At 47.1% G+C, this 23,444-nt stretch overlaps 1 protein-coding gene and 1 long non-coding RNA gene across 3 annotated transcripts; one reads left to right on the top strand and one right to left on the bottom strand.

The window, feature by feature from the left end:
• Nucleotides 1-3,144: 3,144 nt before the first annotated feature.
• Nucleotides 3,145-4,514, top strand: LOC116543082 (putative uncharacterized protein FLJ44672; the record flags this gene model as incomplete). The annotated part of the gene is given in 3 exon segments (XM_032268396.1): nucleotides 3,145-3,592; nucleotides 3,634-3,848; nucleotides 4,070-4,514. Coding segments are annotated over 3 exon segments (787 nt in total), but the record flags the coding sequence as incomplete, so codon positions are not given.
• Nucleotides 4,515-6,691: 2,177 nt separating this feature from the next.
• Nucleotides 6,692-23,354, bottom strand: LOC116543048. Of its 2 annotated transcripts, XR_004265454.1 has the most exons (7): nucleotides 19,128-23,354; nucleotides 18,715-18,871; nucleotides 17,934-18,021; nucleotides 15,919-16,036; nucleotides 14,366-14,521; nucleotides 13,023-13,145; nucleotides 6,692-6,939 (listed from the first exon to the last, which is right to left on the bottom strand). It is a non-coding gene; the product is annotated as an uncharacterized LOC116543048 (long non-coding RNA). The 2 variants fall into 2 exon arrangements; XR_004265453.1 differs by having other exon boundaries at nucleotides 18,715-23,354.
• Between the last annotated feature and the right edge of the window lie 90 nt (nucleotides 23,355-23,444).

Genomic DNA, 23,444 nt, shown 5'->3' with positions numbered 1-23,444 from the left:
AAATAAAGACCTCATTTTGCTTTGTCACATTTCAACAGCTTTCCTTATCTTAGCTTATTAGCTCTATTTCTTTTCTGTCTGTAAATGGTTGTCTCTGTTGTTTTGTTCTTTGAGACAGGGTGTTGCTGTCACCCAGGCTTGACTGTAGTGGGGTAATCATAACTCACTGCAACCTTGACCTCCAGTCTCATACTCACCTCCCTCTTCAGCTTCCTGAGTAGTTGGGACCGCAGGTGTGCACCACCAGTCAGCTGATTTTTTTCTTTTTTTGGATAGAGACAGGGTCTTGCTGTGTCTCGCAGGCTGCTCTCTAGCTCCTGGCCTCAAGCAATCCTCCTGTATTGGCTTCTTAAGTTGCTGGAATTTCAGGCATGAGCCACCACGCCTGGCCTTGGCCAGTCCTGTATATTCTCTAGAGTTCTCTTTGCTTTGTGCTAGCCAATATCTCATTATGCTGTTCCCCTGTTATAATGAGTAATTCTTTGTATTAAACTTTACCACTTTAACCTTTTGAGTGGTTTATGTCTCCTGATTGGACTCTGACTAATACAGGGTTGATACTAGGAAGGGTTTCAGGAGACAGACCCACACAGATGGGATTTGGGCATCGGTTTGATTATCCAAGGGGCAGTGCTGAGCTCCTTGCCAATGGGAAATGGGGTGCTGGTGATTTTCAGGAAGTGACTCAAGCTACCACTTACTGCTGATTGTGATGAAATGCCAGCTCAGGCACATGCTTTGGGAGCAAAGTGGTTGCTGCACTTGACCACTATAATGACTGGTATGGAAAGGGTCCTTTTGGATGTACTTGAGCAGGGGTGCCCAACCCCTGAGCCATGGAGCTGTAAGGAGCCACCAGGCAGGAGGTGAGTGGTGTCTAGTGAGGGAGGCTTCATCTGTATTTACAGCCGCTCCCTGTTGCTCACATTCCTGCCTGACCTCTGCCTTCTCTCAGGTCAGCAGCAGTATTAGATTCTCTTAGGAGCATGAACCCTATTGCAAACCAGGCATGCGAGGGATCAAGGTTGTGCAGTCCCTGTGACAATCTAATGTGTGATGATCTGTCACTTTCTTCCATCACACTCACATGGGACCATCTAGTCACAGGAAAACAAACTTAACATGCCTACTAATTCTACATTATGGTGAGGTCTGTAATTATTTCATTATAGGTTACAATGCAATAAGGGAAATAAAGTACCCAATACATGTAATGTGCTTGAATCTTTTGGCTCCACTCCTGCCTGCTGACGGCCTCTCCAGACCCAGAACTTTTACCAGTTGGCCTCTACAGGCTGAGATCATGGCTCACAATGGTCTATTTACGCCCATATCCTACCTGATGGTCGTCTTTGCAGATGAGGCTACTGCCTCACAGCAGCCTCCACAGGCCAGGTTCACCGTTGTAGTGGCCTCTTTAAGCCCAGCACCTGCCTTCCAGCCTTGTCTCCAGGCCCAGGACGTTCTCAAGTCGACCTCGCCAGGCCCAGCTCCTGCCTTTCATTGGCCTCCCAAGGGCCAGCTTCTGCTTCATGGCCACCTTCCAAGACCCAGCTTCTGTTTTACAGCGGCCTCTTGAGGCCCAACTTCTGCCTCCCGGTGGCTCGTGCAGGCCCAGCTTCTCCCCTACAATAGCCTCTTTAGTCCCAGCTCCTGCCACTGGGTGGCTTACCTGGGCCCAAAGTGTCCACAAGTTGGCCTCTCAAGGCCAAGTTCTTCCTCCCAGCTGTGCCTAGAGGGCCAGCTCCTGCCTCATAACAATCTCTTTTGGCTCAGCTCCCGCCTGGCTCCTGGTGGCCTTTTTAGGCCTAAAACTGCCTCAAGTCAAGCTCTCCAGGCCCAGGTTCAGCTTCCCAATGGCTTGGACAGGCCCAGCTCCTGAGTGACAGTGGCCTCTCCAGCCCAGCTCTTGTCTCCGAGTGGCCTCTCCAGGCCCAGCCTTTGCCTTATGGAGGTCTTCCCTGAACAAGGGTCTACCTGCCTCCTGGCAGCCTCCACAGACCCAGGTCTTATCTCACATTAACCTCCTTATGCCTAGCTCACGGTGGCCTCTGCAGGCCCAGTTCCTGTCCCCTGACAGGCTGTCCAGGCCCAAAGCTTCCTCAAGCTGGCCTTTTTAGGGACAGCTCCTGCCTCTCACTGGCCTCTTTAGGCACAGCTCATGCCTCTCGGTGGCCTCTTCAGGCCCAGTTCCTGCATCCTGGTGGCCTCACCTGACAACTTTCTCAAGTCTGCCATTCCAGGTCCAAATCCTGCCCCCCATCGGCCTCTACAGGCCCAAACTCTGCCTCACAGCAGATTCTCCAGGCCCAGCAGTGCCCACAGTACAAGCTCCTGCCTTTCGGCAGCCTTGACGGCCGAGCTCCTGCCCCCGACATGCTCTCCAGGCTGGAATCTTCCGGAAGTCGGCCACTCCAGGCTGAGCACTTGACTCACCCTGGGCTGTTTAAGCCCAGCTTATGCTTCTTGGCAGCCTCCCCAGGCAAAGCTACCGCATGCTGGCAGCCTCTCCTGGCTCCCGTCTCCCTCTTCATGCCCAGCATCCGCCTCACCATGGCCCCACCAAGCCAAGCTCCTGCCTTTCGGCAGCCTCTACATGCCCAGTTCGTGCCACCCAATGGCCTCTTTAGGCGAAGCTCATGCCTCACAGGAGTTTTTCCAGACCCAGATTTTGCCTTATGGCAACTTTCCCTGGCCAGGTTGCTGCCTGTCCCCCAGCAGGCTGGGTAGGCCCAGGTCCTGCCTCACACTGGCCTCTCTACACAAAGCTTATGCCTCACAATAGCAACTCCAGATGCAACTTTTGTCCCAGAATGGCATCTCCAGGCCAAGAACTTCCTCAAGTCAGCCTCTCTAGGCCCACCTACTGCCTTCTGGTGGCCTCTCAACACCCAAATTCTTCTCAAGTTGGCCTGTCCTGACCCAGATCCTGCCTCCCATCGGCCTCTAAAAACCGAGCCTCTGCCACATGACGGCTTCTCCAGCCCCAGCTGTATGTCTTAGCTGACTATAGAGCACACCTGGTGCCTCATAAAGACCTCTTGTGGGCCAGCTCCTGCCCATTTACCATCAACCACTATAGGCCCAGACCGTCCTTAATTCACCTCTCCAGGCCCAACATCTGTCTCCCAGTGGCATGTAAAGGCCCAGCTTTAGCTTGAGAACACCCTCTGTAGAGCCCACTCATTACTTCTCAAAGGCTTTTGGAAGCCTTTTTGGACACAGCTCATGCCTCTTGTGGCCTCTCCAGCCTAGAGGCTGCCTCCTGGCATCCAGTCTGGGCCCAGCTCTACCTCCTGGATATATCGACAGGCCCACCTCTTGCCTCACAAGAAACTCTGTGGACTCAACTCCTGCCCAGCTCCTGGCGGCCTTTGTAGGCCCAAAATGTCCTCAAGTCAAGGTCTCCAGGCCCACCCAGCTGATGCCTCATGGTGGCCTCGCCAATGCCAACTCTTCCTCCTGTCTCCGTCTACAGGCCCAAGTCCTGCCTCACAACAGCCTCTTTTGTTTTGGCTACTGGCCAGCAGCTAGTGACCTTGCCTTTGTAGGCCTGAAGCTTCCTCAGGTGGAGCTTTCCAGTAGGAAAAGCAAAAGCAGTTCCTACCTTTTGCTTCCTGGTGGCCTTGACAGACCCAACTCCTGCCTGACAGTGGTCTCTCCAGGCCCAACTCTGGCCTCCCTGCAGCCTCCCCAGGACCAGCTGTTGCCTGGCGGCGGCTTCCCCAGACCAAGTTCCTGCCTGCCTCCTGGCTGCATCCACAGGCCCAGCTCCTCCCTCATATTGGCCCATTGAGGCTTACCTTATGCCTCTGGTGGCCTCTCCGGGCCCAGCTCTGGCCTCCAGTGTAGGCCCAGGTCCTCCCTCACACTGGCCCAGCTGCCTAGGTCCAGCTCATGCCTCTGACGGACTCTTCCGGGCCAGCTCCTGCTTCCCAGTGGCCTCTCCAGGCCCAAAGCTTCCTCTTGTAGGCCTCTCCAGGCCTGGCTCCCACCTGTAGTAGGGCCCTCCAGGCCCAGCTCTTGGCCTCACCAAGGCCTCTCTCAGGCCCAGCTGGTGCCTCTTTAGGCCCAGCTGATGCCTCCCGGCAGCCTTTCCAGGCCCAGCGTTGGCTTTCTGGCATCCTCTCCAGGCCCAGAACATTTCCAAGTCAGCCTCTCCGGGCCCAGCTCTTCCTCCCGGCTGCGTCTAAAGTCCCAGCTCTTGTCTCGCAGCAACCATGTTTGGCCCAGCTCCTGCCCAGCACCCTGCAGCCTCTGTAGGCCACAGCCTTCCTCAGGTTGGGCTTTGTAGGCCCACCTTTGGTCTTCCGGCAGCCCGGAAAGATCCAGCTCCTGCCTGACAACAGCCTCTCTAGGCCCAGCTCTTGCCCTCAATGTCGGCCTCCCCAGGCCATCTCTGCCTGCCTGTCTACCTGGTGGCAGCGTGCACAAACCCAGCTCTACTTTTCTGATGGCCTCTTGAGGTGCATGTCATGCCTCACCACAGCCTCCCCAGGCAAAGGGAGGCTCCTGCCTCTCAGCAGCCTCTGCAGGCCCAGTTCATTCCTCACAGTGGCCTTCCAGGCCAGTTCTTGGAAGACTTTTGGCGGCCCCTCCAGGCCCAGCTCATGCCTCTCCTGGCCCAGGTGCTGCCTCCTGGCGTCCTCTCCCAGCCCAGCTCTTGCTCCCAGCTGCGTCTACAGGCTCACTTCCTGCCTCACCTGTGTGGACTCAGTCAGCTCCCGCCCAGCTGCTGGCAGCATTTGTAGGCCTGAAAAGTCCTCAAGTCAAGCTCTCAGGCCCACCCAGCTCATGCCTCACAGTGGCCTGTCCAGGCCCAGCTCCTGCCCTCCAACAGCATCTCCAGGCCCAAAACTTCCTCAAGTCAGCTTCTCTCGGCCTGGCTCTGGCCTCCTCTCAGTGGCCCTGGCAGGCCTAAATGGCCCTGAAATTGGCCTCTTCAGGCCCAGCTCCTGCCTCCCAGAGGCCTCTCTGGGTGCAAAACTTTCTGACATGGGCCCCTCCAGGGCCACCTCCTGCCTCCCAGTGGCCTTCTTTGGCCCAGCTCTTGCCTCCCACCCGGCCTCTCCAGGCTCGGCCTCTGCCTCCCTCATGGCGGCTTCCCCAGGCCCAGCTCTAGTTCCCCGCTGGGTCTGCAGGCTCAACTCCTGCCTCACAACAACCACGTTTGTCCCAGTGCCTGCCCAGCTCCCAGCAGTCTCTGTAAACTTTAGTTTTTTTCAACTCAGGCTTTCAAGGCCTTCCTTCGGCCTACTGGCGGCCCGCACAGACCCAGCTCCTGCCTGACCACAGCCTCTTCAGCGCAGCTATTCCCTATAAGGGCCTTTTCTGGCCTTGTTACCACCTGTTTTTCAGGCATTTTGGCAGGCCTTTCATTTGCCTCACAGTGGCCTCTTCAGCCCCATCCTCTGTGTCACATCTGCCTCGCAAGATTCAGCTTTATTTTTTTTCACAGCAGCCTTTCCTATACCAGCTTGTGCCTCACCATGGCCTCTGCAGGCTTCTCTTCTGCCTCTTAGTGGACACTCTAGGCTCATCTCCTGCCTTCTGGTGGTGTTTTTGCCCTGCACTTGCCTCACAGTGGCCTCTTCTGGATCCAGCTCTATAGGTCTTTGATCATCAATAGCATCAAAAAGCCCAAAGCTTCCCTGGACTCTCATTTGTTCACTTTTTAGCAGTGTGCCTTGGCTAAACACCTGTCTCCACTTTTAACCTTGTGAGTGTATTTTTGACAGATTTGTAGTAAATTCTGCCTATGTCTTTTTACAGTGATGTCTCTTTTATTTAGTGTCTCATGGTTTTTCTTGTCTTCTGGGGGTTCGGAGGGGAATGGGCCTCTGCTTGGGCTGTTTGTCTTTGCCCTGGACATGGTAGCTTCTCATTTCATGTCTTCTTTTTTTATGTTTTTTACAGTTAACTTTTTTTTTCCTTAGCGTCTTGCTCTGTCACCCAGGCTGGAGTGTTGTCATGTGATCATGGCTCCACTGCCGCCTTAGCCTTTTGGCCTCCACTGATTTTCCCAAGTCAGCATCTTGAGTATTGTAGACTACAGGCATCTGTCACCATCCCTGACTAATTTCTGATTTTGTTTGAGAGGTTGGTTCTCACCCTGTTGCTTAGGCTGGTCTTAAACTTTTGGACACAAGCAATCCTCTTGCCTGGGCCTCTCAATGTGCTGAGATTACAGGCATGAGCCATCATCTGTGGCCTGTCATTTGCTTGCCATGAAGTATTAAGAATTTACTTTTTGATTACTATGATTATATACATTTGTGAATAAATAAAGTTTTCTGGGATACCAATTTTTTCTTTTTTTTTTTTTTTTTGAGCCAAGTTAATACTTTGTCATTCAGGCTGAAGTGCAGTGGTGTGATCTTGGCTCACTGCAGCCTCTGCCTTCTTGGCTTAAGTCATCCTCCCACCTCAGCATCCTGAGTAGCTGGGACCCTAGGTACAAGCCACCATGCCCATCTAATTTTTATATTTGCTGTAGAGAGGGGTTCTCACCATGTTTCCCAGGCCAATTTCAAACTCCTGGGCTCAAGTGATCCTCCCCACTCAATCTCCTGCTGTGCTGGGATTACAAGTGTGAGCCACTACACCTGGCCTCCCATTCTCTTTTCATGGATCATTAAGAATTTAACTTTTAATTAGTATACTATAAATATATATATATATATATATATATAGATGTGTGTGTATATATTTATATGTAAATATATGCATGTATATATTTTCATAGCATACACACACTCGCACATACACATTGTGAAAGAGATTTTCCATACCTAGAAATTGATAAGCTTCTTCCAGCTTTTGAAAGTCCATATGTTGTTCATGGATTACACTTTGAGAGCCACTGTTTCAATAGAACTACTTGGCTTAAAGAAAAAGAAAAAATTCCTTTGAACATCCAGGCAAAAAGTCATATTATTCCTAAGAAAAAGAAAATTAGTTTAAACTCAGACATTTTGACAGAAGTGCTTTACGCTAGAAGAAAACAGAATCCTATACTTACTTAATATTTCTAGAAACAAAATTTATGCCAAGTATTTTATATCCAGCCAAACTGACCTCAAATTATAAAGGCCACATTCAAGTTTATGAACATACCAGACCTCAGAAAATTTGTTGCGATAAACCTTTTCTAAGGAATCTACTACATAACAAACTTAAGCCTGCCAAAATGATTTGAGAGGTATTATATAAAGATGGATATTGGGCATATAATATACTTGCAGTACAACCAAGACCATATGATAGAGTGAAGAAGTCAATATAGTATATAATAGTGTTGTGTTTGACTATATAGCTATGGGACAATGACAAAAAAAATTCAGAGGAAATAGGAACAGTATTGTATTGTGATGGTTAATTTTATGCTTCAACTTGATTGGGTTAAGGGATGCCCAGATAGCTGTTAAAATATAATTTTGGGTCATGTCTGAGAAGGTGGTTTCCAGAGGAGATAAGCGTTTGAATCTGTAGACTGAGTAAAGAAGACCAGCCCTCACCAATGTGGGTGGGCATCATCCAGTCTGTTGGGGGCACATATAGAACAAAAAGGTTGAGGAAAGACGTTTGCTCCCCGTTTGAAATGGTACATCCATCCTCAGACATCACTACTACTGGTTCTCAGGCCTTCAGATTAGGACTTAAACTATTATTGCCTTCTTTCCTTCCCTTGCCCTCAAGTTACTTAGGCCTTTGGACTTGGATCGAACTACACCACTGGCTTTCCTGGTTCCCCACTTTGCACAAGGTGGATTGTGAGACTTCATGGCACCTATAATCACATGAGCCAATTCCTCTAATAAATCTATCTGTCTATATCTATATCTACATCTATATCTATACCTATACCTATACCTATACCTATCCTCCTACTGGTCTGTTTCTCTGGACAACCCTAAGACTAGTATATAAAAAATAGAACAAACTTTCTCATTGAGAAAAAGACATGCAAGGCAAATGCAAAAGAAATAAGTGTTATGATATATTGATATTCAACATCTTAATTAAGATGAGAAGCAATTAAAAGAACAAAGGAGAGTTCATGTTTACTGCTATAATATGCAATGAAGATATGTTATTAATATTTTTGGCTATTTTAAAACATCTCTCCCATACCTACAGAAATCAAATGGACCAAAAAAATGAATAAGGATGTAGAAAACCAGTGTTATCAGTAAGCTAGAACACAGAAGTATATATTGAAGTTGGAAAATCCAATAATGAAAAATTTGCCTTCTTTTCAAGTGCACATTGATCTTTCTTGTATTAGTCCATTCTCGCTGCTATAAAGAGCTGCCCAAAACTGGGTAATTTATAAAAGAAAGAGGCTTACTTGACTCACAGTTCCACATTCCTGGGGAGGCCTCAGGAAACTTAAATCATGGCAGAAGGGAAAGCAAACACATCCTTCTTCACAGGGCGGCAGGAGACAGAAGTGCGGAGCAAAGTGGGGAAAAAGCTCCTTATAAAACCATCAGATTTCATGAGAACTCACTCACTCTTATGAGAACAGCATGGGGGAAACCTCCCCCATGATCAACTACCTCCCACCTGGTCCCTCCCATGATACATGGGGAAGATTATGGAAACTACAATTCAAGATGAGATTTGGGTGGGGACACAGCCAAACCACATCAATTATGAAATGAATGTATCTTGTACCACAATAAAAACCTCACTAAATTTAAAATATCAGAAAAAACATCCACAGCATTCTCCAACCAAAGTAGGATAAAGCTAGAAATCAATAACCATACAATAATAAAACAAAACACTTTTGGCCGAGCGCGGTGGCTCAAGCCTGTAATCCCAGCACTGTGGGAGGCCGAGGCGGGTGGATCACGAGGTCAAGAGATCGAGACCATCCTGGTCAACATGGTGAAACCCCGTCTCTACTAAAAATACAAAAAATCAGCTGGGCATGGTGGTGCATACCTGTAATCCCAGTTACTCAGGAGGCTGAGGCAGGAGAATTGCCTGAACCCAGGAGGCGGAGGTTGCGGTGAGCCGAGATCGTGCCATTGCACTCCAGCCTGGGTAACATGAGCGAAACTCTGTCTCAAAAAATAAATAAATAAATAAATAATAAAAATAAAACACTTTTAAAATAATATGTGAATTTACAAGGATCCTATGAAACCACCATTGGATCAGAGAGGAAATATAGATACAAATTGCAGAATGTCTTTGAAATGTCAATAATAAAAATGAAACTAAACAACCAGGATGGGTAGATATCAAACCCATCTCTGCTCCAGGATGACAGTGTGTCATGTGAGGCACTAATCCCCGCTGAATGAATCTCAGCCAGGCACTGGCACCGTCTGCTTCTACTGCCCTAGCGTCTGTCTTGCTTCAGTGACACCAGTGATTACACTGTTTCTCAAGACCAAATGTCTTTCTCATCGTGCGTGTTGGGGACATGGGCAATGATTCACATGAAGGCCAGTAGTTCCTGCCCTGGCACCAGCATTGGCCTCAGCTATGTCCATGGCTCATTCAAGTATACAGAGCATGGGGCATGCAGGGGTCGGGGCTCTGCCTCCTTTCTTCTCTGTCATTGATCAGGATTATGACCTTGATCCTGTGCAATAAGGCCTGTCCTTCAATTCTCTTTGTGATCATCCCACCCTAACAACTCAGATTTTTAAAATATCAGTCAGGGAGATCTCAACCTGCATACTGGAATCTTCCTCTGCCGATGCTTTTGCTCCCCTTGGAAAAGTCAGAAGCCAAGGCCAGCATTCAGGTAGAAAGGGTGTTTTAGCCCCAAATATGTCATTCTTTCTAGGTTAGCTTGGAAGAGGTCAAGAGGAACCCATCAGAACATTCCGATGCTCACATTTTAAATTTCGCTGGAGGCAGATGTACAAGCATCCTCTGGAACGGAAGGGGTGGCAGAGTCCTTTCCTGCAGCAGAAGAGGGAGCATTAGCTTCATGCTTCAATGAGAAAAGCAGAGAGGCAGGTGGCACCCCAGGGAGTTCCAGACAAGGGACTGACATAAAACCACAGAAAAAAATACATTTTCTAAGAACAAAAACTCTATGTAGAGCTGAGACCTGCATACTGCCCTCACCAACCCACATGTAAGTGTCTTCTTTTAGGCACACAGGCTTATCCCAACGTTATAACAACACTTAGATACAGCAGATACCTGTTGGACAAACAGAGAAATGCCAGGAATGCAAGTACACATCACAAAACCAGGTGAGAATGCAGAGAAGGTGATCATCTGCAAGCCAAGTCGGTAAGCCTGGGCAGAAACCAGCCCTACTGACACCTTGATCTCACACTTTCAATCTCCAGCACTGTGAGAATGTAAATTTCTGTTGTTGAAGGCTTCTCACCTGTGGTATTTTGTTATGGCAGCCCTAGCAAAAGGCTACAATTCAAGGTTATTTTTCAGATTTGGAAACACAGGACCCTTCTTTGTCTTCATGCCCTCGCAGTTCTGGTTCTCTGCCTTGGACACATCCCTTGTCCACCCAGAAGGTGTAGCCTTCACGTCTTCTTTGAATCCCTCCTAGACCACACCAAGCAACTGGTGGGTCCTCTGTGCTGTCCAAGCACCTGAAACCACACATCTGTAAAGCACTCATCACAGTGAAAAGAAAATAATTGTTTATATGACTATCTCCCTCATTAAACGATCACATTCTCAACAGCAGAGACTGTCTTGTATTGGCCTGCAGGTGCACAGAATGATACTAATCCTCATCTTTTGTTCATAAACATTTGTCACTGGTTCATACATGGTTTTAAAAAGAAACTAGGTATTTTTTATTTTATCGTTTTTTTTTTGTTTTTTGGGACAGGGTCTCACTCTTCTCCTAGACTGGAGTGCTGTGGCTCAGTCTCGGCTCACTGCAACCTCTGCTTTCGGGCTGAAGTGATCCTCCCACCTTAGCCTCCTGAGTAGCTGGGACTTCAGGCACACAGCACCATGCCTGGCTAATTTTTGTATTTTTTGTGGAGATGAATTTTCGCTACGTTGCCCAGGCTAGTCTCAAACTCCTGGGCTCAAAGCCTGCCTGCCTGGGAATTCCAAAGTGCTGGGATTACAGGCATGAGCCACTGTACCCCCTAGCCTTATGTTTAATAATAGGCAACCATGAACCCATTAACTAGACGACAGCTGAAATGTAATATCTAGCTATATTATCAATCTTTGTCCGATAATAAACATCGTCCTGAGTCATATTCAGGACTTGTTTGCCCTTGCTATCCTTTTATGTGATTTAATTACTATAGGTATCTATAGGCATATAGATACATATTTCTATAGATATCTATTTACAGTAATTATATATAATATACATATATTTCTAGGAATATAAATATTTCTAGAAAGAATATGAGTCTAATTTAGATGTTTTTAATATTATAAGATGGGTATCATCCTATATGTAGTCTTTTGTTTTAATTAACCTTCCATAGCTAAAATTCATCCATATTGTTGCACACGGCTGATTCTATGTTATTATATGAATAGACATCACTTTAGTCACCTCACACTCAATTATTAGGCGTTTCTTTTTGTTTAGGTCTTGCTACTCTGAATAGCCCTGCTATAGACTTTCTTACACATGGTGCCTTACCTATGTTGTAAACATGTATATGTTTACATGTGTAAGAGTTTCTCTTGGGTATTGTGGTAGACAGAATGTTCCCTGCCCCAAAGATGGTCACATTCGAACTCCCAGAACCTACGAATATGTTAGTTTACATGGCAAAGGAAAATTGAGTTTGCAGATGAAATTAAGATTTCTCATCAGTTGATTTTGAGATGGGGAGGGTATCTGGATTATCTAAACAGGATCAGTGTGATCACAACAATTCCTTATAAGCGGAAAATGGAGGCAGAAAAGAGAACTGGGGAGAGGTCAGCGTGAGAAGAAGTTGGCCTGATGCTGAGTTTGAAGATGGAGGAAGGGAGCATGCACCAAGGAAGGTGAAACATCTCTGAAATCTGGAAAAACCAAGAAAATGGAATGTCCCTTCCTGCCTCCTGCCAGCACTTTGATGTGAGCCCAATGAGAGGTGTTTTGGACTTCTGACTGCAACCGTAGAGTAATAAATTCATGTAGTTTTATGTCACTAAGTTTGTGGCAATTGTTACAGCGGCCAGGGAAACTCATACAGTAGATAATTACGAGTAGCAGAGGCAGCCAACATGGTTTCCAACTATTTGCCCTCTTAATAGCAGAGTTTGAAAGTTCCTTTTTGCTCACATGCTGCAAACACTCAATGTATCAATATTTGTAATGATGTCCTTCCTGGAAGGTTATAGAATTATCTCATTGTGATCTTAATTTGCATTTTCTAGATCATTAACCAGTCTAGCACATTTTTACATTTTTATTGGCCACTGAAGATCCTCTTTGTTGGAGGAATCTGTTCACCCCTTGTGCTCATTTCTTGGTTGATTGTGTCTCCTTTTTCCTACTGATGTGTAGATGTGTTAAATATGTTCTCAGATCGATGGGGTTTTCAGTTATAGGTATTGCAAATATCTTTTCCAATTCTCATACCTGTGCCTTCTGATTCACAGACATTCTTCATTTTCATGTTTAGTTAGTGCTGGAAATCCGCACGTGGGTCCCCGGTTCTGGGGCATTCTCAGGGGCATTCAGCAAAACAAAGTGAAGAATTTCTATGAAGCTGCATCTGCCCTCACAGCTCAGGGAGTCAAGGGCTGGTGACCTGGGAAACTATGGGAGGGACAGGGAGCATCTCATTCACAGCCCCATCCTCCAGGGAGCAGGCCGTTGGGGGCAGTATGGCAATGTGGTACCTTTCTTTTGACCCTGACACGGCTGCTTAACTGTCAGGGGTATAACGTAGGGCCACAGAGATTTTTGTGGATTATGTTAGCACTGTGTATAGAAAAATACATGTTGGCTCAGGAATAAAAAGAAGACTTGGAGCTCTAGGGAGATTATCACAAAAAGGGGGCCCTGCTGAAAATCATGGATGACTTTTCAGAATAGGAGAGTTTCCAACCTGATGGAGTTCAATCCCAGACTCAGGCCCTCTTCAGAAGGAAAGCAACAGCATTCCCACATGGTGCTGTATTCAGGCTCTGGCTCCAGCTCCAGTTCCTCTTTCCTCAAACAGAAGAATGACCTGATAGAGAAATCGAGAACATAAATCATGAATACTCAGCCCTGTAGGTGAAGAGGGATAATCGTTCTCAAGAAAGACAGGAAAAGGCCAGGCGCAGAGGCTCACACCTATAATCCCAGCACTTTGGAAGTCTGAGGTGGGCAGATCACTTGAGCCCAGGAGTTCAAGACCAGACTGGGTAACATAGCAAGACCCTGTTTCTACAATAAATACAAAAAATTAGCCAGGTGTAGTGGTGCATGCCTATGCTCCCAGCTACTCAGGAGGCTGAGGTAGAAGGATGGCTTGAGCCCAGGAGGTCGAGGCTGCAGTGAGCTATGATCACATCACTGCACTTGAATCCTGGGTGACAGAACAAGACCCTGCCTCAAAAATAAAAACTAATAAAAATAGAAAAAGATACTCTACTTTTGTATTTTGGAGTTAAAGGCTGAGCTGGTTAGAACTAACCTGAGTTCATTCATCAACTACAAAAACAGAAATGTAACATACAAAACAGGATGCCATGCCTGTGGCCCAGGGCAGCAGCTGAGTGACCCACAGCAGGAAAGTTGCCCTCCATGGTTCCATCCTTTTATCAGCCCTGGTCCTCATCAACCATGGAGAGGCTTCTGGTGTGATGGAGGGCTGACCGGGGCTTAACTCTCCATGCCTGCTAGCTCACAGCCCAGCCTGACTGCTCAGGTCACAATAGGGAATGGGTGGAGCCCCACAGTCTAGACAAAGCAGCTGGGGTCGCCCTGAGCTCTGTGGGGTGTGGAGGTCAGGATGGAGCTGGGGGTGAGAGGCTCAGAGTGGGAGGACTCCCCAGCCAGCTGTGCTCCTCTAAGAGGCAGCGTCTCAGATTCATGAATGTGTCAGGACAAAATAGCTAGAAGTGCACTCTAGGAATAGAGGATTGAGTGGGGAATGAGAAGGACTCTGAGGCTGCTGCTCCAAACCACTCAAGTGAAACAGCAGAGAGGGCACTGGCTGTGTGACCTTAGCAGAGCCCCTCAGCTCTGTGCCTCTGATGACTCCTCTGTAAAATGTGGATGATGATAGCGCAGCACTATAGGGTTGAGAGGAGTAATGAGCTGATCCATGCCACAGCATGTGGCAAATGCCAAGCCCACGATTTTAATTCTCCAATTTCATTTCTACTAATGTCTTCCTGCAAAGGAAGGCACCTTGGCCAGCAGTTTCTATGAACAAAACATGCCCAAAGTATACATCCATACCTGGATCAGCCGCAGGGTAGCTTTTGGTGATGCAATTCTTTCATTTCGTTGTTCCTGAGGTCATCCAGAGCTCTTTGGAGCACTTTCTACGTGCCAGGTTTGGAGGACAATGTAAAGATGAACCATAGATGTTCTCTCTTTGAAGCTCATCATCATCTTGGAGAAACACATTGGCAAAGAGACTACCATAATAGAATGAGGTAAGAGTATCATTGGCGGCCAGGGGAGGGGCTCGGGTGTGTGGTGGGTGGGAGAAGAGGCCATGGGGAAAATTGTCTAGAGGAAATAAGGTTTGTCTGGGCTAAGTCAATTCCCAAAGGGAAAGGCCTGGGGGAAGGACAGGAAGGCATCTGTTACAGCTTAAGTGATGGTCCCCCAAATTCTTAAGCCGATGTTCTATTCCCTAGACCTAAAGATGTGATTTTATTTGGAAGTAGGGTTCTTGACGTTGTAATTGATTAAGAGGAGGTTATGCTAGAGTAGGGCAGGCTCCCAATCCAATCTGACTGGTGATCTTATAAAAAGAGGCCATGTGGATCCATTCACCCACACAGGGAAAGCCCCATGTGAAGACTGGAGGTGCACTGCCACAAGCCAAGAATCTACCAGAAGCCAGGAGGGAGAAGTGGAACGGATCCTTCCCAGCACCTTCAGAGGGAGCACAGTCCTGCTGACACTGGGATTTTGGACTTCCGGCCTCCAGAGCACCTGATAATATTTCTGTTGTTCTAAGCCAGCCAGTTTGTGGAACTTTGCCACGGCAGCCCTGGCAACCCCAAGCAGCATTCTACCTGGGCCAAAAATATGTGCAGAGGTCCAGAGGCGTACGGGAACTGCAGGAATTTGTGAGTTAAATCAGAATAGAATTGCTGTTTGGGTCGTTCAAAATAGGAGAATATTGACAAATTTGCATGGTTCAAGTTAGACTATCAAGTTGGAATAATGGACCAGGTTGAGTGCTAGGTGTGTGTGAGGGGTCAATTTACTGAACAAAGCTCAAATCTGAATAAGCAATCTTCTTTCCTATGTGGCCAATGAATCATTCTATAAGAAATCACCGTGGCTGTGACAGGCGTAGGAAGGACAGCTAGGATTACTAATTAATGGCAAGGAGCTACGGTTGCAAACATTTTCCAAACTCTATCCATATTCTATTTTAGGAAAAATGACTGACTATGGGGCTTTCTTTTTCCCGCTATTTTGAGGCTTTAAAATTCATCTTAAAAAGAACTATCCCATCAGAATAACTGAAAGACAGGCAGTTTATGCATTTTATTGGATGTGGAGTTTTTATCAGAACCAGCATTTACTGTGCTTCTCATAGCTGTAAGCAAAACATTAGAATTTAGCAGCTAATGCTTATCTTTCCTCTGCCAAGTGGGGTCCTGAAAAGGGAGAGAAAGCCTCCTTTCCTCTGTTCTTTGGAAATAGCATGTATTTGGGCTCAGTAAAACCGTCTCATCGCTGCTCTAAGTGTTTGCAAACTTTTGGGCACTGGAGGGCACAGGCATATGAGATGGAACAGGGTGTAGATAAAATAATTCCTGCATTACCTGCCATCCTGCCCAAAGAAATCACACAACTTCCATGGCAGTCCCAGACTTCAGAAAGGGAGAACACAGCAAGCACCTGAATTATCTTCAGTTCGACCCCAAATCATCCAAACATTGCCTAGCATAGAAGTGGATGAATTCACATTTTAATCAAAACAGGATTGCATAGAAACATACGTCCATACGAAAACCAGTACCCAATGTTTATGGTGGCTTTCTTCTTTTTTTTTTTTTTTTTTTTTTTTTTGGGGACGGGGTTTTACTCTTGTTACCCAGGCTGGAGTGCAATGGCGCCATCTCGGCTCACCGCAACCTCCGTCTCCTGGGTTCAGGCAATTCTCCTGCCTCAGCCTCCTGAGTAGCTGGGATTACAGGCACGCGCCTCCATGCCCAGCTAATTTTTTGTATTTTTAGTAGAGACGGGGTTTCACCGTGTTGACCAGGATGGTCTCGATCTCTTGACCTCATGATCCACCCGCCTCAGCCTCCCAAAGTGCTGGGATTACAGGCTTGAGCCACCGCGCCCGGCCAGTGGCTTTCTTCTTAATTGCTAAAAACTGGTAACGACCTAAATGTCTGTCACCAGAGGAAGGGATGTACAAACTGTGCTGCATCCACACAACAGTGGTGCCACACAGCAGCAGAGAGGGACAACCAACAGACACATAAGCAACTCAGGTCTCAGGGGTATCGCACCGAGCTGGAGAAGCCAGCCACAAGCCACTGCATGCTGTATGATTCCATGCATATGTGGCATTCTGGGAAAGGCAAATCTCCAAGCAGTGAGAAGGTATCAGTTTTTGCCAGGGTTTGAGGTGTGGGGAAGAGGATGGATTATTAAGAAGCACAGGGGAATGTTTTGGGGTGATGAAAATGTTCTATGTCTTTTTTTTTTTTTTTTTTTTTTTGGAGACAAATTTCACTCTTGTCACCCAGGCTGGAGTGCAATGGCGCGATCTCACCTAAGATCACTGCAACCTCCACCTCCCAGATTCAACCAATTCTCCTGCCTCAGCCTCCTGAGTAGCTAGGATTACAGGCACCTGCCACCACGCCCAGCTAATTCTTGGATTTTTAGTAGAGACAGGGTTTCATCATGTTGGTGAGGCTGGTCTCAAACTCCTGACCTCAGGTGATCCTCCTACCTCAGCCTCCCAAAGTACTGGGATTACAGGTGTGAGCCACCATACTTGGCCAAGGTTCTATGTCTTAATTGTGGTACTGGTCGCAGACATTTACATTCATCAGAATTCACAGAACCATCCACCTTAAAGCGGTGAATTTGCTGAATAGAAATTATACCTCAAAGACCAGATGTTTAAAAACCCTTTGTGTTTTGTGAGCTTCAACACTTGCCCACTGGGAACCACAGAAGCGTTGCCCAATTTGTTGAAAGCACTGCTGCCGTAACTTCATCACGTGGGGAGAAGTGATGCTTTCACACTGTCTTCATCTGCTCAGGCCACCATTACACAACGCCATAGACTGGGCCGATTGATCAACACACATGTATTTCCCACAAAGGAGGCTGGAAGTCCAAGACCCAGGTTCCTGGGGAGGGCTCTCTTCCTAGCCTGCAGGTGACCAGTGCCTGCTATGTTCTCTTATGATCCTTCCTCAGTTTCTGTACCAGAGGAGTCAGAGGGACAAGTGGGCATCCATCTTATAGGTGTCCTCATAAAGACACCATCCTATCAACCAGGACTCCACCCTGTATCTCAGTTAACCTTAATAGCTTCCTCGGTGGCCCCCTCTCCAATTATAGCCAGGGTTAGAGCTTCAGTGTGCAAACTGATGGGCCACACAAATCTTTGTCCATAACAAATGTCCAGCGGACAGGACACTCAGGTGCCCTAAGGCTGCAGGAGCTGAGGGTGATCTTGCTCAGGTACTTCTGGTTGGTAACTGCTGTGTGGGAAAAAGTCTGTCTCTCCTGGCTGGTGTCAGGAGAGACCAGGCTGAAGCCGTGCAATGACAGAACCTGTGCCGGGAAGAAAGTCCTGTTTGAGACTAACCTGAAAGCTCTCCCAGGGGACAGCAGGTAAGCGTGGCTCCTTGAAGGTCCAGAGGGAGAATGGGCTTCCCTGAAAGAGCTCACTGGGGCTGCACAGGGAGGGAATGAAGGGGTGGATGGGACAGGGACAGGAGGGAGGGCCGCAGCTCTGCCTGACACTAGCCTCTCTGCCCAGCAGTTCACAATTGAACCCTAGCCCCCTCCAAGGCTGAAGAGAGGGTCCCCCTAATTTGCTGTGGCTCTGGGGACCAGAGGCCCTGCTGGGATGTCCTGGTAAGCAAGGGGTCACTTGGGGTCTGTGCTCTGAACTTCAGGCCAGGGATCGTGGGGAGTCAGGGCAGGACTTGACTTGAGGGCCTGTGGTTCCTCACCACTCTCTGCATGCTAGTTTATGTCCCAGTGGCATCTGCGGCCAGTGAAAGCCACACGTCAACACAAGCCGTGGTAGGAGAGGGGAGCTATTTGGGGCAGGAGGCAGACTAAGAACTAGACTCTGCTCCCCGTGGGTTTCAGCCCATTTCTTTTCCCTTTTGGGTGTCAGCTGTGTCCTAATTCTTCCCTGCACAGGGCAGTCGGATCTTTGCACGCAGCACAGCAGAGGTGCAACTCCTGAGGTAGCCATTCCACCCTGGGCAGGGCGGCCAGGTGGGGGCCCCGGACTTGTGTCCAGGAGGGCACTGTCTGTGTGCCATGGTCCATCAGCCTCTTGGAGATGAAACCCACATGCCCCCAAGAGGGGCACACGATGCCAACTTAGAGTTCAGCATCGCATCACTCCTCACCTTCTCCTGGACCCTGCCCTGATTTTCCGAATCTCCCTCCGGCCCTCTGCAGTGGAAATGAGGAGGTCGATGACTCTGATACCAGCAGGCCTGGGGCGTTAAGATGGCTCGAAGCATATCAGTTAGGAAAGGCTCCAGAAGGAAACAGGATTCTACTCTGAAACTGCAAATGAAGGCATTTTAATAAAGGGACTGAAAGGTGTGGGCATCATTGTAAAGGGATTCAGTGAAGGAGAACAAGGTGTCCAGAGTTGAAGAGCAGCAGTACGCCATAGGGGAAGATATTGTCATTGGAATCCAGTGAGGACCACAAGTGCAGAGGAGGGACGACCCAGCCAGCGGCAGAACAATGGCCCAAACAGGAAGGTGACAGGGAAGACATACCCCAACGCCCTCCCTTCCTATCCTGTTACTTTCTGTTAATACTTGCTGAGGACAAGCCAAGTGGCATTTAGAATCCCCGGTAATTCGGTCCCAAGGAGCCAGCATCCCAGGACCCAGGAAAGTCCAGCACATGGGTCTGTACTGGGGAAATGGGAGACAAATGGAAAATAATGGTTCAGTGTCATCAAATGGAAAACAATGGTCATTCCCACAGAGGATGGAGTTGACAGCTATGAGCTGTTCTGATGTTAGGACTGATAAAGACACCACACTACCTACTATTAAGCCTTACCATGTACAATATACTGTTCCCAGGACTTTGCAAGTGTTACCTCACTTAAGCCTCATAGCAACCACATGAAGGAATCACTCTTCTTGTTTTCCACCTTGATAGTAGGTCAATATGCCAGATATAATACACTGATTTTTAGCACCATCTCTGCCTTTCTTAATCTCCCAGGTATTGCAGAGGCTGAAAGCTTAAAAGCTATGTTTCTCAGGATCCCAGCAGGCTTCCAATTTAGATTCTCAGCCAAGTTTTAGGAGGCAGAGGAAACAGAGCAATCATTTTCTCATGGCAGCTGTGTGCAGGCATGCAAATTTTAGCAGATGGCAGTCATGAGGTTTTGCCATTAACTTTGGGTCTTTTCCTGCAAATCATCCTAATTTTCTCATTTGCAGGGGGTTCCAATGATTCCTTTAGTTGACTGAGCTCCTGAAAAGAAGCAACTGATTTTTCTGACCTTGGAATCAAGCACTTTTGATGGTTTTAGAACTATTCATTTTTGTGCATTAAATACCTTTCTGTTTGAGATACATAGGCCATTTTCTATTTTCTTGACAGAATCCTGACTGATAAAGTACCTAGTACTGAAAGTTGCTCCAGGAAATACAACTGCAAAGATGAAGGGAAATCTAAGATTCAGTGTCAGGCATGGATTAGCTTGAGGCCAGTAACGACCTCATGCTAGTGGAAAATGGGTTTCTGGAAAAAGACATTGCATGCAATGTCTTCAGTTATGACCTGTCATTCATGGTATCAATTACTTGTTAAAAGAGACCAAGCACTTTTTTGATAGGATTTTCTGGTGGAAGAGATAAATACAAGGGTTAAAGTTACTGAATGCAATGGAAAATTTACAGAAAACATACAAAACAAAATACCCCGACAATCTCAGGGCTTCAAAATTTCAACTCAGAGGCATAAGTCAAAAGCGTCAGAGAAAGTTCTACAACTGCCTCTGAAAGAATCTCTTATCGTAGTACAAATCAAACCCAGAGTTGTTCCTGCAGGTGGCAGAATTACAACCAAACTTGAATTCACTGCCTCTTTAGGTGCTTATATCAAAGGTGATTAATTGGGAAGGACATTGACCAGGAATATTGCATAGGGACACTTGGGTGTGTTAAGATGAATCAATGTACTTCAAAACCTTAAAGCCCACTGTGCTGCCCTTCCTTTCCTTTCTGGGAATCTAGTCCTTTCTTGCTTGAAGACTTTGTAAAGACTCGTCTGAAGAAAGTACTTTCCCAGGGAATGCGGATTCTCCCACATGCACTACCCCCCATCACCCTCCCATGGCAGTCAGTAGAGTCATCCCAGTAGAATTCATAGAAATCAGTTCAAATCTGACCCAGGAGAAGATAGAAAACACATTAAAAGAACCACAACCTTCTGCTAATATATATTTGTAGAAGCCTGAGGATTATGTGCAAGAATGAATTCTAAGGGACTTAGGAGAGAGACAAAGTAAAATCTGATTTGACTGAGCCAGATTTATCAGTCTAGGTGCACTTAAGAGAAATTCTGAATTCAGTGGTTTACCTAGAGCAGCTGGAGGTAGCTCTGTTTGGTTGAAGGACTAAAACAAATGGCCTACATTAAACGGAATTGCTTTCCAGCATATAAAAGAAGGAATCCAAAGTCTTAGATAAGAATGCCAGAATGAAAGAAGAAGAAAAAAAAGAATGCCAGAATGATTCATAAATTGTGACCTGCTCCCTGATCCTTTAACTCTAGTTTATGAGATTCCTGAGAACACTTTGTGATATCAGGCATTGAAAAACACATCTCCAAGGTGAGCACCAGAATCCCTGGAGGGCCCTGCTGTGGCCATTGTCTGTAGGCTGGGGATAATGTAGCACGTACCCATCTGGTGGAAAATTGATTACCGTCGACCCCTTCCCTCATAGTCAGCAGTTTTTCATCACAGGACTAGACATTTACTTACTCTGCCTATGGATGTGTCTCCCATGCCCACAAGCCTTTGCTGCCCTGTCACACAAAACTTACTAAATGCCTGGTTACTCATCACAGTGGTTTTGCATCTGGCATGACTTCTTACAAACGGATTAAAATGCAACAGAAGTGAGGCGATGCACTTGGTGCCCATGGGATTCACAGATCCTCCCATTGGCCCCACCACCTACATAAGCCGCATGCCTGACAGAACAGTGGAATGGCCCCATGAAGATTATGCAACTGAGCCTGTTGAGATCTCATGACCTGTGAGGCTCCAGGGCTCTTTTACCAAGTACAGTGTCTATTATGAAGCACATTCAATAGGAGCTGATTCATGTGTGGCCACAAAGCTTGGATTTGGGAATCAAGGGATAAGAATGGGACTGGCTTCATTTACAATTGCACCTAATGATCCACACGCAATAAAGTTTTGCTTCTTAACACTGCAACTTTGAGCTCTCGAGATTGAGAAGCCTTAGTTCTCAAGCGAAGAATGCCTCTACCAGGGAATACGATGGATTTATTGCATGGAGAGTTGAGACTGAGACCTGGCCATTTGGAGCTTTTTATACCACTGAGCCAACAGGCAAAGGAGGTTAGTGTACTGGTTGAGAATACTGACCCCAAATATCGAAGAACAGAGATTTGCGCCACACATAGGGACAAGGAGGAATATGTCTGAAATCCATTACATCCTCTGAGGATGCTCTTTGTATTTCATTATCCAAAGGGAGAAATCAGTGGAAAACTATAGCAACCCCATACAGGAAAAACCATCAAGAGCTCAGAAACAAACATCTGGTCACCCCAACAAGTAAAGAACCACAATCAGCCGAGGTTCAAGTTGGAAGAAGGAATTTACAAATGCCAACCGTGGCCTCAGGGTCAGCTGCAGACTTGAGAACAGTTGCAGCTGCCTGGGTTTTCATATGTGTCTTGTTGTGTATTTGTATGTACCAATTTCCCTTTTTTCCTTCCTTTCCCCAAGTGTTCAATGGGTTACATTGAGATTGTGCTGGCCATGGAGGAGGTGTACCTCCCAGATCTACTTCAAAAGAACCTGCTGCAGGAAGCATAGTGGGTGATGGCCTTCACCTACTCCTCCTCCAGATCCATCATAGCAGTCAGACCAACACTGCTCTTCTATGGAGTGGCTGAGAGTGGCAGGGGCCACTTTTTCTTGGGCCATTACTGTTCAACCTTCCACCATTTGCTCAGGAACTCCCATCAACCTGCTCCAGACTTTCTCAGACCTGCAATGGGGTCTGAAAATGCTCTGCCTCCTCCTGTTCCCAATAGTCTTTATCCTTGCCAGGCATTTCCCCCAATAAATCTCTTTCACTTATGATTCAGTCTCAGCATCGACTCTTGGAGGACCCAAACTGACAGGGATGTGAAGCTGGGAGTGTGATTAAACAAGGAGGGCTGATTCTCACTTGAAGATGGATATGATGATTTATGAGACTGTTCAGAGGATCAGAGTGTTCTGTTTGTGTGGAGGATAGTTACATTGTATTAGGAGCATGCTGTTGTTACTATTCTTGTTTTCTAGAAATTGTAATGAAGAAGGTTGTGCGCATACACAGAGCAGCCAACTTGGTAGGCTTGCTAGATGGTGTCTATAGACACTCAAAATCCAGTTCCCCTAAATTCTAATTCCATATTTCTGGGTCATGTTGCAGCTGCCTTACTCTAGTATCCTGGCTATGATTTGGGGTCCAATGAGATGCACTCACTAATATCTGCAATGTACAACGCAGACAGTAGCAGTGCCAGCTAAAGCTGAGCTCTGGTAGAGTTGGATTTTTACAGTGACCTAACTCTTCAGTGTGATATTTCCTCCTGGTCATCAGCTACAGTCTGAGGCAGGCTGGGGGAGAGAAGGTAGCCATGTTTCCCACCACCTCCCAACCATTGGCTGGGGTACCATCCTCTTGGCCTCAGGTCACAGACAAAATGACGTGACCTCATAAAATCCCTGGCAAGCTGGAGGAGCAGCCCTGCAAGCAAGGCTCATGCCTGTAATCCCAGCACTTTGGGAGGCTGAGGTGGGCGGATCACGAGGTCAGGAGTTCAAGACCAGCCTGGCCAACATGGTGAAACT

This window comes from Sapajus apella, unplaced genomic scaffold (assembly GCF_009761245.1).
Source record: "Sapajus apella isolate SASKATOON/1434 unplaced genomic scaffold, GSC_monkey_1.0 scaffold180, whole genome shotgun sequence".
NCBI lineage: Eukaryota > Metazoa > Chordata > Mammalia > Primates > Cebidae > Sapajus > Sapajus apella.
The sequence above is the reverse complement of the archived record's forward strand: the minus strand, read 5'-3'. Positions and strand labels throughout refer to the sequence as shown.